The sequence below is a fragment of the Emydura macquarii genome, unplaced genomic scaffold (genome assembly GCF_026122565.2).
Source record: "Emydura macquarii macquarii isolate MOO-44397 ecotype Brisbane River unplaced genomic scaffold, CSIRO-AGI_Emac_v2 contig_1146, whole genome shotgun sequence".
NCBI classification, from domain to species: Eukaryota; Metazoa; Chordata; order Testudines; family Chelidae; genus Emydura; species Emydura macquarii.
The window spans coordinates 12,268,397-12,287,569 of NW_027131283.1; the positions used below are offsets into that span (position 1 = coordinate 12,268,397).

Genomic DNA, 19,173 nt, shown 5'->3' on the forward strand with positions numbered 1-19,173 from the left:
CATACGTGTATACAGTGGTCTTTCCAATTGCCTCCTTCTCCTGGCCAGCTGCTGAAAAATGACCATCATAGTATGAGCTTTGTTTCTGTCTTTTCCATGAGTTTTGCTGTTGCAGAAGGAGCTAAATTCCAGCAATTTCAGATTTACAATACAAAACGTTTTACATTCAGAACAGTACTCAACACATTGTGATGTATGAGCAGCAATCATATATACAGTTATATGTACTTATTCTCTTCTAATCAGGCTCAGTATTATTCACGCAATTGTTCATTCCTGTACGTAAGATGCACCCTTATAATTTACACTCATTCTAAATGAGTGTATATATACAGCTAAGTATTTACTGTCAAAATCACTGTGTTGTATATACTTATAGTTGAAAGTATGATCTATAATAAGACAAATAACATACTGCATTACCTATTTTAGCACAAATTTACTTGAAAAATCAAATGTTTGTTTTAACAGAGACTGTTAAAACATTACAAAAGTATAATATAAAAATATTCATTTCATGTTCAGTAGATTGCTAATACAGATGTAAGTAAAATAACACTGGAATTAGTGGGCTTGATTTTGATCTTCCTTGTCTTCAAGTTACTTCTGATTTATGAGAATAAGGCCCAATATCAAAAAATTATATTTAAGAAATCTATGTAATTCTGGACTACCATTGCATAGAAGTTAAAATATAAAGTGATATTTTCCAATTTTGCAGGTTAATTGCATGACTAAGTATTCTTTAGAATCCTAGTTAATATCAGTCAAACTTTGGGCAATTGCTAGGTGCTGGAAAGGGTTCATTGTCATTTTCCTTTCAAGATCGGACTTCCTTACTAGTATGATAAAAGCTAAAATTTTCATGACATTTTTTCATTGATCCCAGTCATCAAATGATTTATACAAACTAGATGAAGGATGTTGAAGTACATGAAGTACTAGATGTTGAAGTACATGCCATTATCATGTTTTAGCACAGAGTGTTTCCTTATTTGGACAAAGACGACACCTCTGGACAAGTAATCTGGGACAGATTCCCTTAACATATTCTTTCTTCTTCATGCACTGGAACAACAGCCTGTGTGGGAGGATTTGGGGGAAGAAAAAGGGATTGACAATAAATACAGTTACAGACCTGTGGAAAGTCTTTCATTTTTGATATAGGTCTGTTTCTTTGGTTATTTATCACCAAGGCATCTGAACACTTTCACTCTCCTCTTGCTGCCTGAGGATAGGATGGGGTGGTATTGGGGTTTTTATTTATTTATTTTGGCCTTCTCCTGAATTGGTCATCCCAATGTGAAGCTGTTTATGCATCCTGGAAGATCACATCCCATGTGGGCTGGACGTGGCCTTGGGGAGAGCAAGGGGCAGATCTAGAAAAGAGCTGGCTCACTGTAATTACTCATTTCCTATCTAGCTGCTCCACCACTACACAATCATATGCTAGACAATCTCTTCCTTGATATTGTCCCAGCTGTATTTTTAGGAGGAACATCCTCTCTTGTCAGGCTATGTCTGGAGACTTCAAAATGGCAATTGCCATTCTTCAAAGTTTTTTCAGATTTACAGCAAGAGTTTGTGATAGGATACTGGGGGGTTGTACATGTAGATGCCAAAGACATTTGGCTAACAGTAAGGCTGCCTGCGCTTTTGGAAGAATAGTTGTAAATTATTTTGAGAAAGGCAGATTTTGTGTTTGTTTCTTGCTTATAAAGTATGATATAGCACTTAGGAAGGAAGGTGCAGCATAGAATCCCATAATTTGATATTAAAATCACAGTGATCTCAACTGCTGGCCGGTATTTACCAAACGTAGTGGTGTAGACAGGGATGAATATAATCCAAGCTATGAAGTAAATGAGCATGCCAAAGGTTATGAATTTAGCTTCATTGTAATTCTCAGGTAATTTCCTGCCTTTAAAGGCAAATATGAAGCAAATAAAGGCCAGAGCAGCTATGTAGCCTAACATAATCCCAAAAGCCACAATAGAACCTTCATTACATTCCAGTATAATCACTCTGCGAATAAAGAAATTTTGCTCAACAAAAGGGCTTCTAAAGGTTACCCAAAAAGTGCAAATGACAACTTGAATTCCAGTGCAGGTGACCACAATAGGAATAGGTTTGTAGAGACACTTCAGAAAGTTCTGTAATTTGGGATCAAAGCTGAAGGCCAGTAAAATTTTCAGTGACTTCATTAAAATACATGAGATGCAGAGTGCAAAGCTGATGCCAAAAAAAACTTGCCGGGCTTTGCATTTGAATTCCCTTGGCTTGCCAATGAAAAAGCCAGTGCTAGCAAACATGAAGAAGTGGCAGAGTAGAATAACATGACAAACAGTTAAACCGCCTGATGCTTTTACGACAGGGGTATCCAGGTTTCTAGTAAATATTGTGCTAATTGCAAAAATCAACACAACTCCAAGGGCAGAGAGGATTAGTAACAAAATAGCAAACCAGTCATTCCAGCTGAGGTACTGGACTGTCTTTTCGTAGCATGTAGTACTGTTCACAGGTGACCAGTGAGTTTTGTTGTTGCACGGAAAGCAGTAGTCCATATCTAAAAGGAGAAAGTGGAGATTACTGAGAAAGATCAAAGTAGGCAGATTATCAGAGATACAGATTTGTTCTGAGTTCTAGAAGAGGAAAATGTAATGTTTTATCTGGGACTCAAAATAATACCCTTTAAATTAAACGTATTACCTCATGGATATTTGGAACTATAATTCCTTTAGAAAGTCTATTTCTACTATGGAGGAAAATTCTGAATACCTTACTGTTACTTTGCAGTACCTTACTGTTACTTTGCAGAGAAATTTTGCAAATGCTTCGGTTTCTATGAACAGTGTAAAAAGAGAGTGGAATATAATTTACTGCCGGTTGCTATCAGAATATTCAAAACATATTGTACCAAAAATTTCTTCAGCCCACTTTTTTCTTTTTCCTCTTCTATTCTTCACTACCCATTTTAAAATCTTTATGAAACTAGGTACTGGTACTGAAGGCAGGAATTGAACTCCTCATCCTTCGTGCATCTATGAGATGCTATTGTATACCCTAACCTGATGGTACTCCCATTATAGACAGAACAGGTGTTTGGTAACCAAAACTAATATCCACAGTACTTCTGTTGAAATGGATGCGCTGCAGAAAGACTTGGAGGATTCTTTTCTAGTTTTAAATGATCCAGACATGCAAATTTAGGCTCGGATCCTATCGATGGAGCCACAGGGTTAGGCCCCTGTGCCCAAATGGCATCTCAATGAAGTCAATAGACATCCATTTACCTGGACCCAATTCCAGGATCGGATCCTACATCTGGGGCTATTTGGATTGGAGGTTTGATTCAGTCCATTAGAGAGGTCAGGGTTAGACAAAGGATCTGAATTTTCTTAAAAGTTGAAGGATGTTTTGGATCCAGATTTTGGGTTCAAGCCATTTCTACCTTAAACAGAACCATCTATGACAACAGGACTGTCTCACAAACCCAGAACAATCCCAGTAAATTGAGGCATCTAATCACCTTAGCTTAGGAAGAACTGATTTAAAAAAAATAATTTTGTGTTGAATACTCTTCCTGCCCTGTGTATTTAGGCCACTGAACATAGACAAATATACTTATCTCATTACAAATTATTTCCAAGTTGGAAAGCATATATAGCACATGAATAAAACAAATGCTTTACTTGGATCACAGTTCTTTACCTGTCCGATTAGTGTAATGGTCTTCTGGGCAGTTCACACACTCATAGCAGCATGTGTGTGGACTTGCTGAAACCTTCTTCATTTGTCCTGGTCTACATTTCCTGGAGCATGTTGATTTAACTTTCTGCAGTGTTATGGAGAAAATGAACAAACAAAATACAAACTAGGCACAACTAGAATGTCTCCCATTTAAAATAAACATCCCTCGGGTCATTCTACAAATGACTCTGTAAAAATTGCACTGTAGGTCTCCATGTTTATTATGTCTCCATATTTTCCATATGTACTCATTTCACAAGTAAAAGGCTGATGGAGTTTCTAACTGATAACCTTGTAATCCCATAGGTCACTTTTGAAAATGGGACTTGGACTTCTAAGTCATTTTGATGCTTTTGAAGATATGACCCTGACTCTGACCTTTGGGACTTTCTTTTGCATTGTCACCAGTAATAAAGATTTTGCACACTACAGTAGATGTCTGATCACAGCTGGGCAATCAAATTTTGCCCTCACTGTCATCACTGCAAGTCCACTGAAGGTAATAATGTTGTACAGGTGTAACTGATTGAGATTGTTTCCTGCACAATCCCCAAAACAGCAATGGGATTGGAGAACGGGTCTATTGATAAGGCACAAGATGGAACACAATCTAGCTCACTGTCTTTTTAGCTGTGTTGACTGTGCAGGGCTAGTAGAAGCCAAGAGTAAGAAAGGCTTATTTCTGTCACTAGAATGATCATAAACAAAAGGAACAGATGTGTTGCATAAGAAGTTGACATTTCTACATAATTACTTTTTAAATTAGAATCATACTATCAATTTCTTAAATAACATTTTTAGTACAGATGTAAATTGTAAACTGTCCAATATGAGACTATGTATAGGAGGAGCTGGATCTCAGCAGTGTCTCATTTGGAATCATTGAGACCACTCGCAGATGAAGGTATTAGTCAGGGTAAACAAGGGTGGCAGAATCTGGCCCTAAAGTAATGGAACATTTGAACCCTGACATCTGGGAGGAGTCTAAGTACATGAGAGGTGAATATTAAATACATACCCCAAGTACTAGATCCTGCAGGAGAAGGGCAAGGCATGGAACAAACTTCACAAACCATATTTTGTTCACTAACACTTTTGGATTTTATAAAACAAACACAGTGTGTCCTCCAGATACCTTTAAATTCAGAAACTCCATTTCTTTCTCCTCATCCTTGAAGATGAAGTCATCTTTCTGCAGGTCATATTCTGCCACCTCAGTGATCACCATCTGGCCACTGATTTCCTTCCAGAGAAGTACATCATATCCAGTGTTAAGGTCTCCTTTGGCATCAAAATGAACTTCTTTTTCATTGTCATTGAACGTTACTTTTTTAAGTTCTTCAAGCAGCTGTAGCAGTAAAAATTAAAAGCAAAGACACATCAGTATCCTTTTAGTTTGGTAAAATGGATATAGTTTATCATTTATATGGTTACATAAAGATCAGAAATACTGCTTTTTAGGAACAAAGAAATCTTAAAATCAGAAGGAGCCATTACAATCACCTCATATGTCCTGCATAACTCATGCCATAGAACGAGACAATCACACAGGTCCTTGTTGGCCTCAAAATCTATCCGTCTATATACCTAAAAAGCAGTTTTCTTATCATTTCTTTATATAATCATATAAATCCTCATGTTATTTCTTGTCCAGTTCTGTGACAATTTTGTACAATGAGGAAAGGAGAAAATCTTGCTGACAAGAAATGGAAAAAGCCTTCAAGAATGATCCTCTTGTAGACTCCTTGCCCTGGCTGATGCCAGTCACTAATGTCCATCTGTGTCTGAAGCAGAGACAGACAGAGTTTAGATTTAGATATGGATCCAGACTCAAACTTCCCAACCTCTCTGGGGGTGTTCAAATCCATAGCCAACTCTTAACATTTTTCACCTGTGATTCTGATGAAGCTATCACTCAATGCCATGCTTACAGGATGGGGCTGAGAGGGAACTTTGAAGTTAACCATCTTTCACGTCATTACATTTTCTTAGACAAACACCTTTTATTTGAATAAAATCAAAGAACCATTATTTTGAATGCAAACATGTTAGGCCAGTTTACGCTCTTAATTACACTGGTATAATGGTAACTTCTTGATGCTATACTGGTGTAAGAGCAAAGTTTATCGTTAATGGAGTTATGCTAATTTTCACTGGTGTATGCGGGAGGAGCATCAGGCCCTAAATTACTAAGATGCTGAGGCCCAAGTGTCAAAAGTAGCCTTTAACTTTGGGTGCCTCATGTTTTCTTATTTCAGATACCTTGTGCCCAATTTTCAGAGGTGTTGATTGTCTAGACCTCCAGATGAAATCAGAACTCAATTCTTCTGAAAATCAGGCTCTTGATGTCTTAAGCTGGAGACCCAAAAACAGAAAGATCCCAAATTAGAGACCACTTTTGAATAATTGTCTCTTTCTGGTTTGTCCAGGGTCACATATCAATGGGAACCAGTTAGCTGTAAAGGCTGAATCTCCACTGACCTCATGGTTTCTCAGTACAGGCAGGTGTGTTAAAGATTTTGTTTCAGCCTAAACTTTGAATATGCCAGCTTGTGGGGCGTAAGTGTAAACCCCAAGGGATACATTTTCAAAGCAGTGCATATTCAGTCAACTTCACAACTCCCTCTATGTCTTGGATTCTAAATAGATCTGTTCATTTCTACAGGTTTTGGAATATAAATTAAGATGTGATGTGAGTGCAATTCCATCACAGTTAATAAAATTGTATCCACTTATACCAGGCCCTTTGTGTTCAAAAGTTTATGTGAAAAGTTGATTGTTGTTTTCTTCAATCCCTATCTTGGTTTGATCTGTCCTAACCTGGGATAACAGGTCACATCAGGTCAGAGTGCTTCAGAGTCTGTTTGCCTTTTAAATGATCTTTGTTTAACCATCTCAGTAAAAGTGTGTAGAAGTGAATAGTCCTGACCAGGTACTTGGGTAAAAGGTCAGGTCAGGTTTATTTGTCTGATTTCTCCTGCTTTTTTCCCACTAACCCCTTCCTCCCCTCCGAAAACAGATGGGTATTAGGCAGAATACTTCACACATCCCAAAGATACCAGGGCCTGATTTTCCTGTCATTCACTCCAATATGAAATCAGGATTAACACATATACACACAAAAGAATGGCTTGCTTCAGTTTAACTTTCAGGTAAAGGTTCATGTCAGCTGAAAGACAACTGAACCCAGGCAAGAGGGAGGTAATGCTGGGAGGAAGTGCAAAATGTTTTGAAGAAATCCTGTCTATTGAGAGCATCTACCTACATATGGTTAAATTGGTCTGCGGCATCAGGGTCTTTAATACCTGGGGTATGTTCAGATACTAAGGTAGTGGCTGTTTAACTTCTTAAAAAAAGAGATTGATTAGATAGTTCTTATTGTATTAAAGATGGCTGACCAATCTCTAGCATGCAAACTTTGGTTTAAATTGGCATAGCAATGGCGAAGAAAGGAGTAAACATGTACCTATGTATCTAAATTCAGGGAACAGGTTTCTGGTGGGAAAGAGTAGCTTACACAATAACAAGAGGACAGAAGTGCCCAGCTAGTGAATATGGGTAACAAAGAAGAACTAGGGAATGAAAGGTGTTCAGAGAGGAGGAAACGTATTATAAACATACTTCCCAGGGGGCAAAAGCAACGGGATTCTTGCAGTCTCTGTCTTTGCATCGCTCCCGTATGGCATGTGCAATTGCATGGACTGCGAGCATAGTGCTCTGGATAAATCCTGGCTCGGTGTTGGCCCACAGAAAATCATCTCTCCAGATCTGACTGCGTCTCCCAGCCTTGTATATCAGATTCTCCTGGGAATAATTTGAAATGCACTTGTTCAAATCCTGGTCCTTCACATTTGTGCAGGCTGACAAAAGCACACTATATTCAGTTAAGAACGTATTGTTTTCAATGGGCTGCGAATGCAGGTTTTTCAAGAAGTCATGAAACGTAGACATGTTTTCACTTTTGTATGCAAATCCCACCACTGTTCCAAGGTGTTTGATGTTGGGCATGCTACTAATCTTGACAGCAGCAGACCAGTTATCACTTGCAATCCAGATTTTATTTATGTTCCTCTCGATTGCTTTTCTAAATAGTATTGTCACATGGAATTGTCTCAGAAAGACAACAATCACATTTACCCTGGTTTCTTTGACGACCTTCTCGAGTGCTTGATTAACTTTGGCATTAATGGTGCCATCAGAAAGATAGGCAGGCAACATTTCTTTAAAAGAAATACAGACATTGTTCATCATAGCCTGTATCCCAAAGCTCTCCAGAGCAGAGCGCCCATAGTCATCATCGGTGGCTATTATTCCAATCCAGTTCCACCCAGACCTGTGGATCAAGCGGGCCATTGCTCGCGTCTGATAAAAATCACTAGGCACAGTGCGTAAGAAGGAAGGAAAGCGGATTTTGTCACTGAGGATTTCAGCACTTGATGCATGACTAACCTAGGAAGGGACAGAACATTTACATTACAGAAACTGTGAATTCTGAAAAAAAATGAGAGTCCTGTAGTACCTTAAAGACTAACAAATTTCAAAAGTCTTTAAGGTGCTACAGGACTCTTGTTGTTTTTGCTGTATACAGACTAACATGGCTACCCCGCTGGAACTGTGAATTCTGAGTAGATGCCAAGAGATGCAAAGCTGTAACAATTGCTCTTCCTTTGAACACGTGCTTTGTACTAAGGGTTTATTTCTTAGGTATGCCAAATTTGAACCTGATGCAGCTGTGGTTGGGAGAGACAAAGGTGGCGGCTCTAAGCCATCTTTCTGCCTCTCCCAGTCCTGGAGCTGGGTGAAGGCTCCAGAGACTTTCCCAGAAGCCCAGGATCACCTAGTACATCACACTCCACCTCCACCCTCTCATGACCCTGACATGCCTTCTCCCTATCCCTTGCTGTCCCTAGCACTCGCAGTATGCTAAAAAATTGGAATAGGTGATACAAAACCAGCTCAGGATTCCTCTATGTCAGGGGAAAGATCAACTGAGTATTTAGTTGAGGTGTGAGGACTCTGGGTCAGATTTATAAAGGTATTTAGGGAACTAAAGATGCAGATAGGTGCCTAGTGAGATTTTCAACAGCGCGTAGGCACCTATGTGCATCTTTAAGCATCTAAACCCCTTTATAGTACCAGTCCTTTGTCCTACTATGATGGCACAAAGGGATCTTAATGATGGCTGAGTATCTGGTTTTAAAAGTAGAAACAGTGACTATGCTGATACTGTCATTTTGTTTTACAGATAAACTTTGTTCAGATGACATCAACCTGCTATTAAAAAACACTATTCCAATTCTTGGAAGTATTCAAATAGTTACTGCTCAAACTGTTAGTATCCTTAGTCTTTGTAAGGCAATGCTATCACCAAGCCTGGTAGAACAGTGGGCACATGTATATATTCATTTATTAGAACTATAATTAATTTTTAAAAAATATACAAACTCGAAATCTGCTGGAGGAACAACCCTGAGAAAATAGTAGTAAATAGTAGGAAAGTTTAGTTCCAGAAAGAGTGAGACAAACTCTTTTATAAAAACTACTTGGTGCATTGATTCCACGGAATCTAATTCGGATATCAATGAGTAGAAAAGTTTAACTTAAACCAATGTAGCTTTTAATCCCTGTTTGACTTTGGTGTTGACAAACGTGTTTTGCACATATTCCCTGTCCTCCTTGGCATTTTAAGAACTGTCATAATAAACCCAAACTTGCCAACAAAGGAAGAATGACCAGACTGGGTGATACCAAATATCGCTATTATCAGATGCTTATAGAAATTAGCGGAGGGAAAACCATATTAGGTCATCTTTCCCCTCCCTGTGTGCCAACGTCTGATTTGTTCCTATAACCTGCCTTTTGATTAAGTTCAAGTTTAGTATCAGGCTAATATCTGTTACATCCCCTGTGGGGGAGCTGAAGAGCATGATCCCATCCTATCACCGTAGAAAAAGGGATGCAGCTATTTTATGTCTTTTTTCCATCTCTCTAATTACTGTCATCCTACTGTATAGTCAAAGTGATGTGTTCCGTACTGCTAGCATTATATTCAGGACTAGATCCTGGCCCACAAGTCCACCCCTTTTGCATCACTGGAGCATCCCAAAGGCAGGTACCCAAATGTAAACATGTGAGCAGTCTCATTGACTTCATTCCCGTCTCACTGATTCCATGTCAGGGATAGAGAAGGATATTTAGCTGAAGGGAGGATGTGGCTGGAGCACCATGTGCTCCACCAATCCTTGGATGCTCTAAGGAACAGGAGAGGAGAATTTCCAGATGTATCTCCGCGCTAGATCTTTGTCTTTTTGCAATAGGGGACAAGACATTAACATGGGTATCCTTGGACTAAATAAGACATTCATTGACTTCCGTGGGCTTTGGATCAGGCCCTCAGTTTCCCTTGCCCCTCTAGTTAGACAGCTTTGGCCAAAATCATCATGTGCCACTGTTCTGCGGTTTAGAGGGCAAATGAACAGCTCCCTTCAGAGCTCTTGCTTTATGCCCTCCCATTGAACTACTGAGAGTGACTGCAGTGCAGATCAGCTTTGTCATCAACAGGTGTCTTCCAGAAGGTTGGTGTCAGGTTGGCACCTTCCCACTTTGATTCTTGAAGACAACAGACTGTCTTTGGGCCAAATCCAACTCTTGCTTAAGCACGTGCAACTCTCATTAGTTTCAATTGGAGCAGTGCCTACTTATACCAGTGCTAAATTTGGTCCTATATTCAAAATGAAAATACTGCCCCAAACCTACCAATGGGATTAGTTGCAAATTCAATAGCCTTGAAACTGCCATTGCTATTTCAGAGTAGCTGGATCCTATGACAGCCTTAATTCTTGGTATGTAGTCTGAATAGTTACACTTGTATTCTACCGTGTCCTTTGAAGCATTGAATTTAGACAGGAACCTCAAAGCTGCTCCCATGGCCTTCGTAACTTCTGCACAAGTGTCGTAGATTTCATAGCCCAGTATAATTCCAGACAACAAGGTTGAATTGTTGATCATTTCAATGGCATGTATCATCGCAAGAGTCTGAAGAAACACTTGAACTTCGAAACTGTCATGAAACACAGAATTGTTACTTCAAGTAAAACTTTTCAGAATCAGTACTAGAACAAAAACTATTCCCAACCCTATTCTTTCGCCCATGACATTTACTAAAATGAAATGTCAGAATTGTTATTACGTATGATTTGTTTGCTTTTGGGGGAAAAAAGATGATTAAACTTAAATTGTTTTGTCTCACATCCAAATGGGAAATGTAGGAAGCCAACACAAAACCTTTAATACAATGTAAATAAGAATTTGCATTTCATGGAGAAGCAGAATACACATTGCTATTCAATTGTAAAACTAGATGCATTAAAAGGGCCAGATCCTCAGCTGATGTAAATCAGCAGAGCTCTGTCAAATTCAGAGCTCTCTGCTAATATACATCACATGAGGATTTGGTCAAATAACCATAATTTTCTATTTGAAGCATTTTCCTTCAACATATACCTGAAGAGGAAGTACTTTTTCATACAATGCACAAAAAACTTGTGGAACTCCTTGCTGCAAGATGTAGTAATGGCCAAAAGTATAACTGTTCAAAAAAGAGCTAGATAAATTCATGGAGGCTAGGTCCATCAATGGCTATTAGCCAAGATGGTCAGGGATGTAACCCCACGTTTTGGCGACCCTAAACCTGTGACAGTTAGAAGCCGGGAGGGGAAGATGGATGGCTCTCTCCAAAATTGACCTGTTTTGTCCCCTGAATCTCTGGTACTGGCCACTGTCAGAGACAGGATACTGGGCTAGATGGACCATTGATTTGACCTTCTGTGGCAGCTGTTATGTTCTTACGGTCTTAAACAGAGAAGAAAAAAGACTACCGGGAAATAAACCTTTCTGAGATTATGGTCAGAAAACCATATAGCATTTGGTTTTACTGCCTGATCAAAAGCCCATTGAAGTAAATGGAAAGACTCCCATTGGTCCTTTGGATCAGACTAGAGATGTACAAAATATTCACAATAAGACCATGTCATCTCTACACTTGGGCAAGGTTCTGTAAGGCAGTGGTCTTCAACGAGGTGTACACATACCCCTGGGGGGGTGCGCAGAGGTCTTCCAGCAGCCACATCAACTCATCTAGATATTTGCCTAGTTTTACAACAGGCTACATAGAACGCACTAGTGAAGTCAGTACAAACAAAAATTCCATACAGACAATGATTTGTTTATTCTGCTATATGTACTGTACACGGAAAGGTAAGTATAATATTTATATTCCAATTGATTTATTTTAAAATTATATGGTAAAAATGAGAAACTAAGCAATTTTTCAGTAATAGTGTGCTTTTGTATTTGTATGTCTAATTTTGTAAGCAAGAAGTTTTAAAGTAAGGCAAAACTCAGCGGTGTGCAAGACAAATCAGACTCCTGAAAGATGTACAGTCGTCTGGAAAGGTTGAGAGCCACTGCTGTAAGGCTCACAAGCCTTTGAGTGAAGCTGGAATAAATTTCAAGTGGACCTGGGACAATTTATGATTTCGCATCAAAACTGCTCAAAATTTGCAATTTTGTTTAATTCTGAAGCAAAACCAGTTCACATCTGAATATTCCAACTGACTTGCACATTAAGATATTGTGCTCATTTGAACCTAGAACTCAAAGTGAAAAGTGAGGGTTTGTACCAGGATTTAAACAAAAACTGGCAGTAAAACCACTGGGTCTGGCAAAGTTATAGTCAGGGCCCGCACATGGGGGAGGGGGGAAAGGGCCCAGAGGCCATGGGGGGCCTGGCCCAGGCTGCAACCCCCATGGGTATGTGTGTGGGAGCGGCCTGAAAAAATTATGCTTATGCCCTGGCTGTAGTCATAAATGGCCACTAGGATTATTCTGAATAGGACATTGACATACAGCAAAATAAATGCATAAATTAGTAGGTGTTTGACATGTGTAAAATTATAATCCATTTTCAGGTGAAAAATTTTATATTAGAAACACAAATAATATGTATTTGAAACATAAAATACCGTTTTGCTTTTACCATTTGTATATTTAAAATGAGGTCCTTGAAAAAGTATTTTACTGAATTTCATAAAAGATCTGGAGTGGAATTTTGAAGAGTACCTAATGAATTAGGAACAATGGATTTCAATGGGACAAGTGCTCCTAAATCATGTAGGTGCTTTTCAAAATTCTTCCCCAAATCTATAGCCAGATACTGAAGCTCTTCATTAATCAAAGTTCTCAGTGAGTGCTTTTGCTGAATAAGGATGCAGCAAGAACATTACGATTTGGGCTGCACAACATGAGTCATAGAAAATTAGGGTTGGAAGGGACCTCAGGAGGTCATCTAGTTCAACCCCCTGCTCTAAGCAGGACCAACCCCAACTAAATCATCCCAGCCAGGGCTTTGTCAAGCCAGGCCTTAAAGAACTCAACGGATGGAGAGTCCATCACATCCCTAGGTATCCCATTCCAGTGCTTCATCACTCTCCTAGAGAAAAAGTTTTTCCTAATATCCAGCCTAGACCTCCCCCACTGCAACTTGAGACCATTACTCCTGGTTTTGTCATCTTCCACCACTGAGAACAGCCTAGCTCCATCCTCTTTGGAACCCTCTTTCAGGCAGTTAAAGGCTGCTATCAAATCCCCCCTTACTCTTCTCTTCTGCAGACTAAATAAGACCAGTTCCTTCAGAGTCTCTTCTTAAATCACGTGCTACAGCCCCCTAATCATTTTCATTGCCCTATTCTGGACTCTTTCCAATTTGTCCACTTCCTTCCTGTAGTGGGAGGGGCCCAAAACTAGACACAATACTCCAGATGTGGTCTCACCAGTGCCAAATACAGGGGAATAATCACTTCCCTTGATCTGCTGGCAATGCTCCTACTAATGAAGCCCAATATGTTGTTAGCCTTCTTAGAAGCAAGGACACACCATTGACTTATATCCAGCTTCTTGTCCATTGTAACCCCCAGATACTTTTCTGCAGAACTGCTGCCTAGCCAGTCTGTCCTCAGTCTGTAGCTGTGCATGGGATTCTTCCATCCTAAGTGAAGGACTCTGCACTTGTCCTTGTTGAACTTTATCATATTTCTTTTAGCCCATCCTCCAATTTGTCTAGGTCACTCTGTATCCTATCTCTATCCTCCAGCATATCTACCACTCCCCCCAGTTTAGTGTCATCTATGAACTTGCTGAGGGTGCAATGCATCACATCATCCAGATAATTAATGAAGATGTTGAACAAAACTGGCCCCAGCACTGATCCCTGGGGCACTCCACTTGTTACCGGCTGCCAGCCTGATATCAAGCTGTTGATCACTACCCATTGAGCCCAATGTTCTATCCAGCTCTCTATCCACCTTATAGTCCATTCATCCAACTAACCCAGACTTCTTTAACTCGCTGGCAAGAATGCTGTGGGAGACTGTATCAAAACCTTTGCTAAAGTCAAGGTAAATCATGTACACCGCTTTCCCCACATCCACAGAGCCAGTCACCTCATCATAGAAGGCAATCAGTTGGTCAGGCATGACTTGCCCTGAGTGAAACCATGCTGAATGTTCCTGATCACCTTCCTCTTCTCTATGTGCTTCAAAATGGATTCTTTGAGGACATGCTCCATGATTTTTCCGGGGATTGAGGTGAGGCTCATTGGTCTGTCATTTCCTAGATCCTCCTTCTTTCCTTTTTTAAAAGATGGGCACTATATTTGCCTTTTTCCAATCATTCGGGACCTCCCCCAATTGCCACGAGTTTTCAAAGATAATGGCCAATGGCTCTGCAATCACATCAGCCAACTCCCTTAGCACCTTCAGATGCACTGCATCCAGCCCCATGAACTTGTGCATGTCCAGCCTTTCTAAATAGTCCTGAACCTGTTCTTTCAACACTAAGGGATGTTCACCTCCTCCCCATTCTGTGATGCCCGGTGCAGTAGTCTGGGAGCTGACCATGTCTGAAGACAGAGGTAAAAAAAGCATTGAGTACTTCAGCTTTTTCCACATCATCCATCACTAGGTTGCCTCCCCCATTCTGTAAGGGGCTCACACTTTCTTTGATCTTCTTGTTGCTAACATACCTGTAGAAACCCTTCATGTTACCCTTTACATACCTTGCTAACTGCAACTCCAATTGTGCTTTGGCCTTCCTGATTTCATTCCTGCATGCTCGAACAATACTTTTATACTCCTCCTTCATAGAAACTCCACCTCCTCATAGAATCATAGAAATATAGAACTGGAAGGGACCTCAATAGGTCATCTAGTCCAGTCCCCTGCACTGAGGCAGGATTAAATATTATCTAGACCATCTCTGACATGTATTTGTCTAACCTGTTCTTAAAAACCTCCAATGATGGTGATTCCACAAGGTTATTTGTTCCAGCGCTTAATTACTTTTGCAGTTGGGAAGTTTTTTCTAATGTTTAACCTAAATCTTCCTTCTGCAGTTTAAGCCCATTACTTCTTGTCCTGTCCTCAGTGAATGAGGAGAGCAATTTATCAGCCTCCTTTTTATAACAACCTTTTACATACTTGAAGACTGTTATCATGTCCCCCCCTCAGGTGTCTCTTCTCCAGCCTAAACAAACCCATTTTTTTCAATCTTTCCTCATAAGTAATGTTTTCTCAACATTTAATCGTTTTTGTTGCTCTCCTCTGGACTTTTCTCCAACTTGTTCACATCTTTCCCAAAACGGGGTGCCCAGAACTGGACACAGTACTCCAGTTGAGGTCTTATCAATGCTGAATAGAGTGGAAGAATTACTTCTTGTGTCTTTCTTACAACACTCCTGCTTAATACATCCCAGAATGATGTTTCCTTTTTTTGCAACACTGTTACATTGTTGATTCATATTTAGTTTGTGATCCACTATAATCCCCAAATACTTTTCTGCAGAACCCTTTCCTAAACAACTGTTTTCTATTTTGTGTTTGTGTAATTGATTATTCCTTCCTATGTGTAGTATTTTGCATTTGTTGTTATTGAATTTCATCCTATTTATTTCAGACCATTTCTCTAGTTTGTCAAGATCATTTTGAATTCTTAACCTGTCCTTGCAGCTCCTCCAAGCTTGGTTTCATCTGCAAACTTAATGTGTACTCTCTGTGCCATTATCCAAATCATTTATGAAGCTATTGTATCTAACTGGACTCAGGACACTCCCTACAGGACTTCCCTTGATATGCCCTTCCAGCTTGACTGTTAACCATTTATAACTACTCTCTGAGTATGGTTTTCTAACCAGTTGTGCACCCACCTGATAGTAAATTTGACTCAGCTATATTTCCCTAGTTTGCTTATGAACAGGTTAGGTGAGATAGTATCAAAAGCCTTACTAAAGTTGAGATATATCAGTGCTAGTGCTTTCCCCCACTCTCATCCACAAGGTTTGTTATCCTGTGAAAGAAGGTTATTAGGTTGGTGTGACATGATTTCTTCTTGATCAGTCCATGTTGACTGCTACTTATTACCTTATTTTTTTCTAGGTGCTTATAAATTGACCGTTTAATTATTTCTTCCATTATCTTTCCAGGTACCAAAATTAAGCTGAATGGTCTATAATTCCTGGGTAGTCCTTATTCCCCATTTTATAGATAGATACTATACTTGTTTTTTTCCAGTCCTCTGGGATCTGTCCCATCCTCTGTAAGTTTTCAAATATAATTGCTAATGGTTCAGAGATCTCTTCAGACAGTTCCTTAAGTAATGTAAGATGTTTTGTCAGGCCCTGCCAACTTGAAAATATCTAACTTGTCTAAGACAACGAGAGTTCTGTGGCTTTTTAAAGACTAACAAATTTAATATTTGTAGACATAAGCTTTCGAGAGACTTCAGATCCTACCCCATTTACATGGATATTCACTTCAGAGACATCCAATCACTGCTAACCTGTTAGGTGAAAACTAAAACAAAAAAGTCATTTAACACTTTGGCTATTGCTGTGTTTTCTACTATTGTCTTTTCCTCCTCGTTGCTTCATTACAGTCACCCTGTCCTTGGTCTTCCTCTTGCTTCTAATGTATTTGTAAAATGTATTCTTGTTATCCTTTACATCCCTAGCTACTTTAATTTCATTTTGTGCCTTGGCCTTTTGTCCCTACATAATTGTGTTGTTATTTTTATATTCATCTTTTGTAATTTGACTTATTTTTATGTAACTCTTTTTTTTTGAGTTTCAGGTCACTGAAGTTCTCCTGGTTAAGCCAGAGTGGTCTCTTACTGTACTTCCTATCTTGCCTATGCATTGGGATAGTTTGCTCTTCCGCCCTTAATAATGTCTCTAAAAAACTGCCATCTTGCCCAAACTCTTTTTTCCTTTAGACTTGCTTCCCATGGGAACTTACCTACCAATTCTTTGAGTTTGCTAAAGTTGTTCTTCTTGAAGTCCATTGCCTTTATTGTGCTGTTTTCCCTCGTATCATTCCTTAGAGTCATGAACTCTCATTTCATGATCACTTTCACCCAACCTGCTTTCCATCTTCAAATTCTCAATCAGTTCCTCCCTATTTATCAGAATCATATCTAGAATAGCCTCACCCTTAGTCACTTTCTCCACCTTCTGCAATAAAAGGAATATACTATAATATAGAATATGTACCACATTCAGTGCTGGCCAGTACAATATGTTCAATGATATATTATTATATGGCCAATAATTAAGATGTAAAGTACTACAATGGATTGTAAGCTCTTTTGAGCAAGAACTGTCTATTTGTTCTGTGTTCGCTTAGGGCCCCAACAGTGCGATCCTAGTCCAAGGCTAGGGTTCTTAGGCTCTACTGCATTACAAATAATAAATAATAATACTGTAAGATATTGTTCAGACAAATAAAACAAATCCGAGTTAAAATGATAATTGAAATGAAAAAGACTGCCCATCCTCAAGTTCCAATGCTATTTGCTTCCATGTGTAAATAGACCCAGGTAGTCAGAGGAAAAGTTACCCCCAAGTTCAGCTGGTCACAGTATCTTCTGGAAAGCACATTGTTGCACTACAATGTGCCATCCACCCCCCTTACCTGGCTGGTTCACAAGACTAACCTGTTTTTAAGAAACAATTATTGAGAAATGCAATTTATGAAGCATTATTTATGTCTGTTAATGACTGGTCAGTGATTTCTTGGTATTTCATTTGTATCATTTGCAGTGTTACTCACCCAGCACAATTCTGAATCACTGGTCTCATGGGGTGTTCTTCTGGATGTAGCATTCTGCCATGAACTGAAAACAAGCCTCCGATAACAATGTCCCCGGGAGAACTGGCACCCACAAAGTTGTCAGCATTCTGACAAGAATGGGCGACATCAAAACTGATCACAAAGCAGGGGATCAGCAAACCAACTAATGCCATGTTTCTGTTTCACTTGCTTACTGGCTGCCTTGAGACAATTACGCTAGCTACAGTGCCAACAATGCTGTTTCTATTTCACCTGTAAACAGCAACAAAAGAAAAGGGCTGCTCTGAAAGTTAGTCACACCTCACCAGATGCCTGTGTTTAGTTACAATGGATCATTCACTGATGCAACACAGGTAGGAGAGAGAGAGCGAGAGAGAGAGAGCCCTGAAATAGTTGTATTTAAATAGATGGAATGTTGGGCACAAAAATTCTGTGAACTTACAATAATATATTATTGGGCTGTATATGAAACACATGTCAAATATTTTGATGGAAATTTGGGGTACTCTTTCAAAAGCATATCCTTCTAACCCAAGGCACATGAATCTCAGACCTCGTAAAATACTAGGAGAAATACCACATCCAAAATTTTGCCACAAAAATCTTTAAGGGCCTGATCTAAAACCCATTGAAAATATTGGAAAGAGTCCCATTGACTTCAGTGGGCTTTTGGAGCAGACCCTGGAAGAAGAAGTTGTCTCCAGGTTGCATTTCCTCACAGCTGTTTTCAGAGAACTTTTTAACATCTTGGTATAAAATACCAGTTTGGATAGGCTTGATCCAAAACCTGGCTCCTATTGACTTCAATGGGCTTTGGATCAGGTGCTGAGTAAATATAGGGCCAGATCATGCCCTCTGCTTTTTGAGCCTGAAAGTCAATAAATCAGTGTAAAACACATTGATATGGGTCATGTTTTGTTAGAAGTAATGGGGGCATTATCTCTTCTCTCTTTGACTCTGCAGAAATAATCTCCATGAATGTGATGACTCTGTGATTCATGAGCAGCAGAGAACAGCCACTCTCAGCAACTATCACATAGAATCCCACTTCATGCCGATGGGAGCATGTCTCCTATCCAGCACAGAGACACCGTGTAAATGTTGTTATCATCAATGAGTGCCCATGACTGTGAAAAACATAAGAACATAAGAACTGCTACACTGGGTCAGACCAATGGTCCATGAAGCCCAGTATCCTATCTTCTGACAGTGGCCAATGCCAGGTGCTTCAGAGGGAATGCAT

At 39.5% G+C, this 19,173-nt stretch overlaps 1 protein-coding gene across 3 annotated transcripts; it reads right to left on the reverse strand.

Annotated features, from left to right (window-relative positions):
• Positions 1 to 620: 620 nt before the first annotated feature.
• On the reverse strand, positions 621 to 18,103 carry GPRC6A (G protein-coupled receptor class C group 6 member A). Of its 3 annotated transcripts, none has more exons than XM_067546637.1 (6): positions 17,910 to 18,103; positions 10,507 to 10,810; positions 7,888 to 8,199; positions 4,886 to 5,098; positions 3,712 to 3,835; positions 621 to 2,566 (listed from the first exon to the last, which is right to left on the reverse strand). In XM_067546637.1, exons 1-6 carry the CDS (start codon positions 18,101 to 18,103, stop codon positions 1,443 to 1,445), a joined length of 2,271 nt encoding a protein of 756 aa, XP_067402738.1. In that variant the 3' UTR covers positions 621 to 1,442. The 3 variants fall into 3 exon arrangements, with proteins under 3 accessions (XP_067402738.1, XP_067402736.1, XP_067402737.1); XM_067546635.1 differs by having other exon boundaries at positions 7,372 to 8,199; XM_067546636.1 differs by lacking the exon at positions 4,886 to 5,098 and having other exon boundaries at positions 7,372 to 8,199.
• Between the last annotated feature and the right edge of the window lie 1,070 nt (positions 18,104 to 19,173).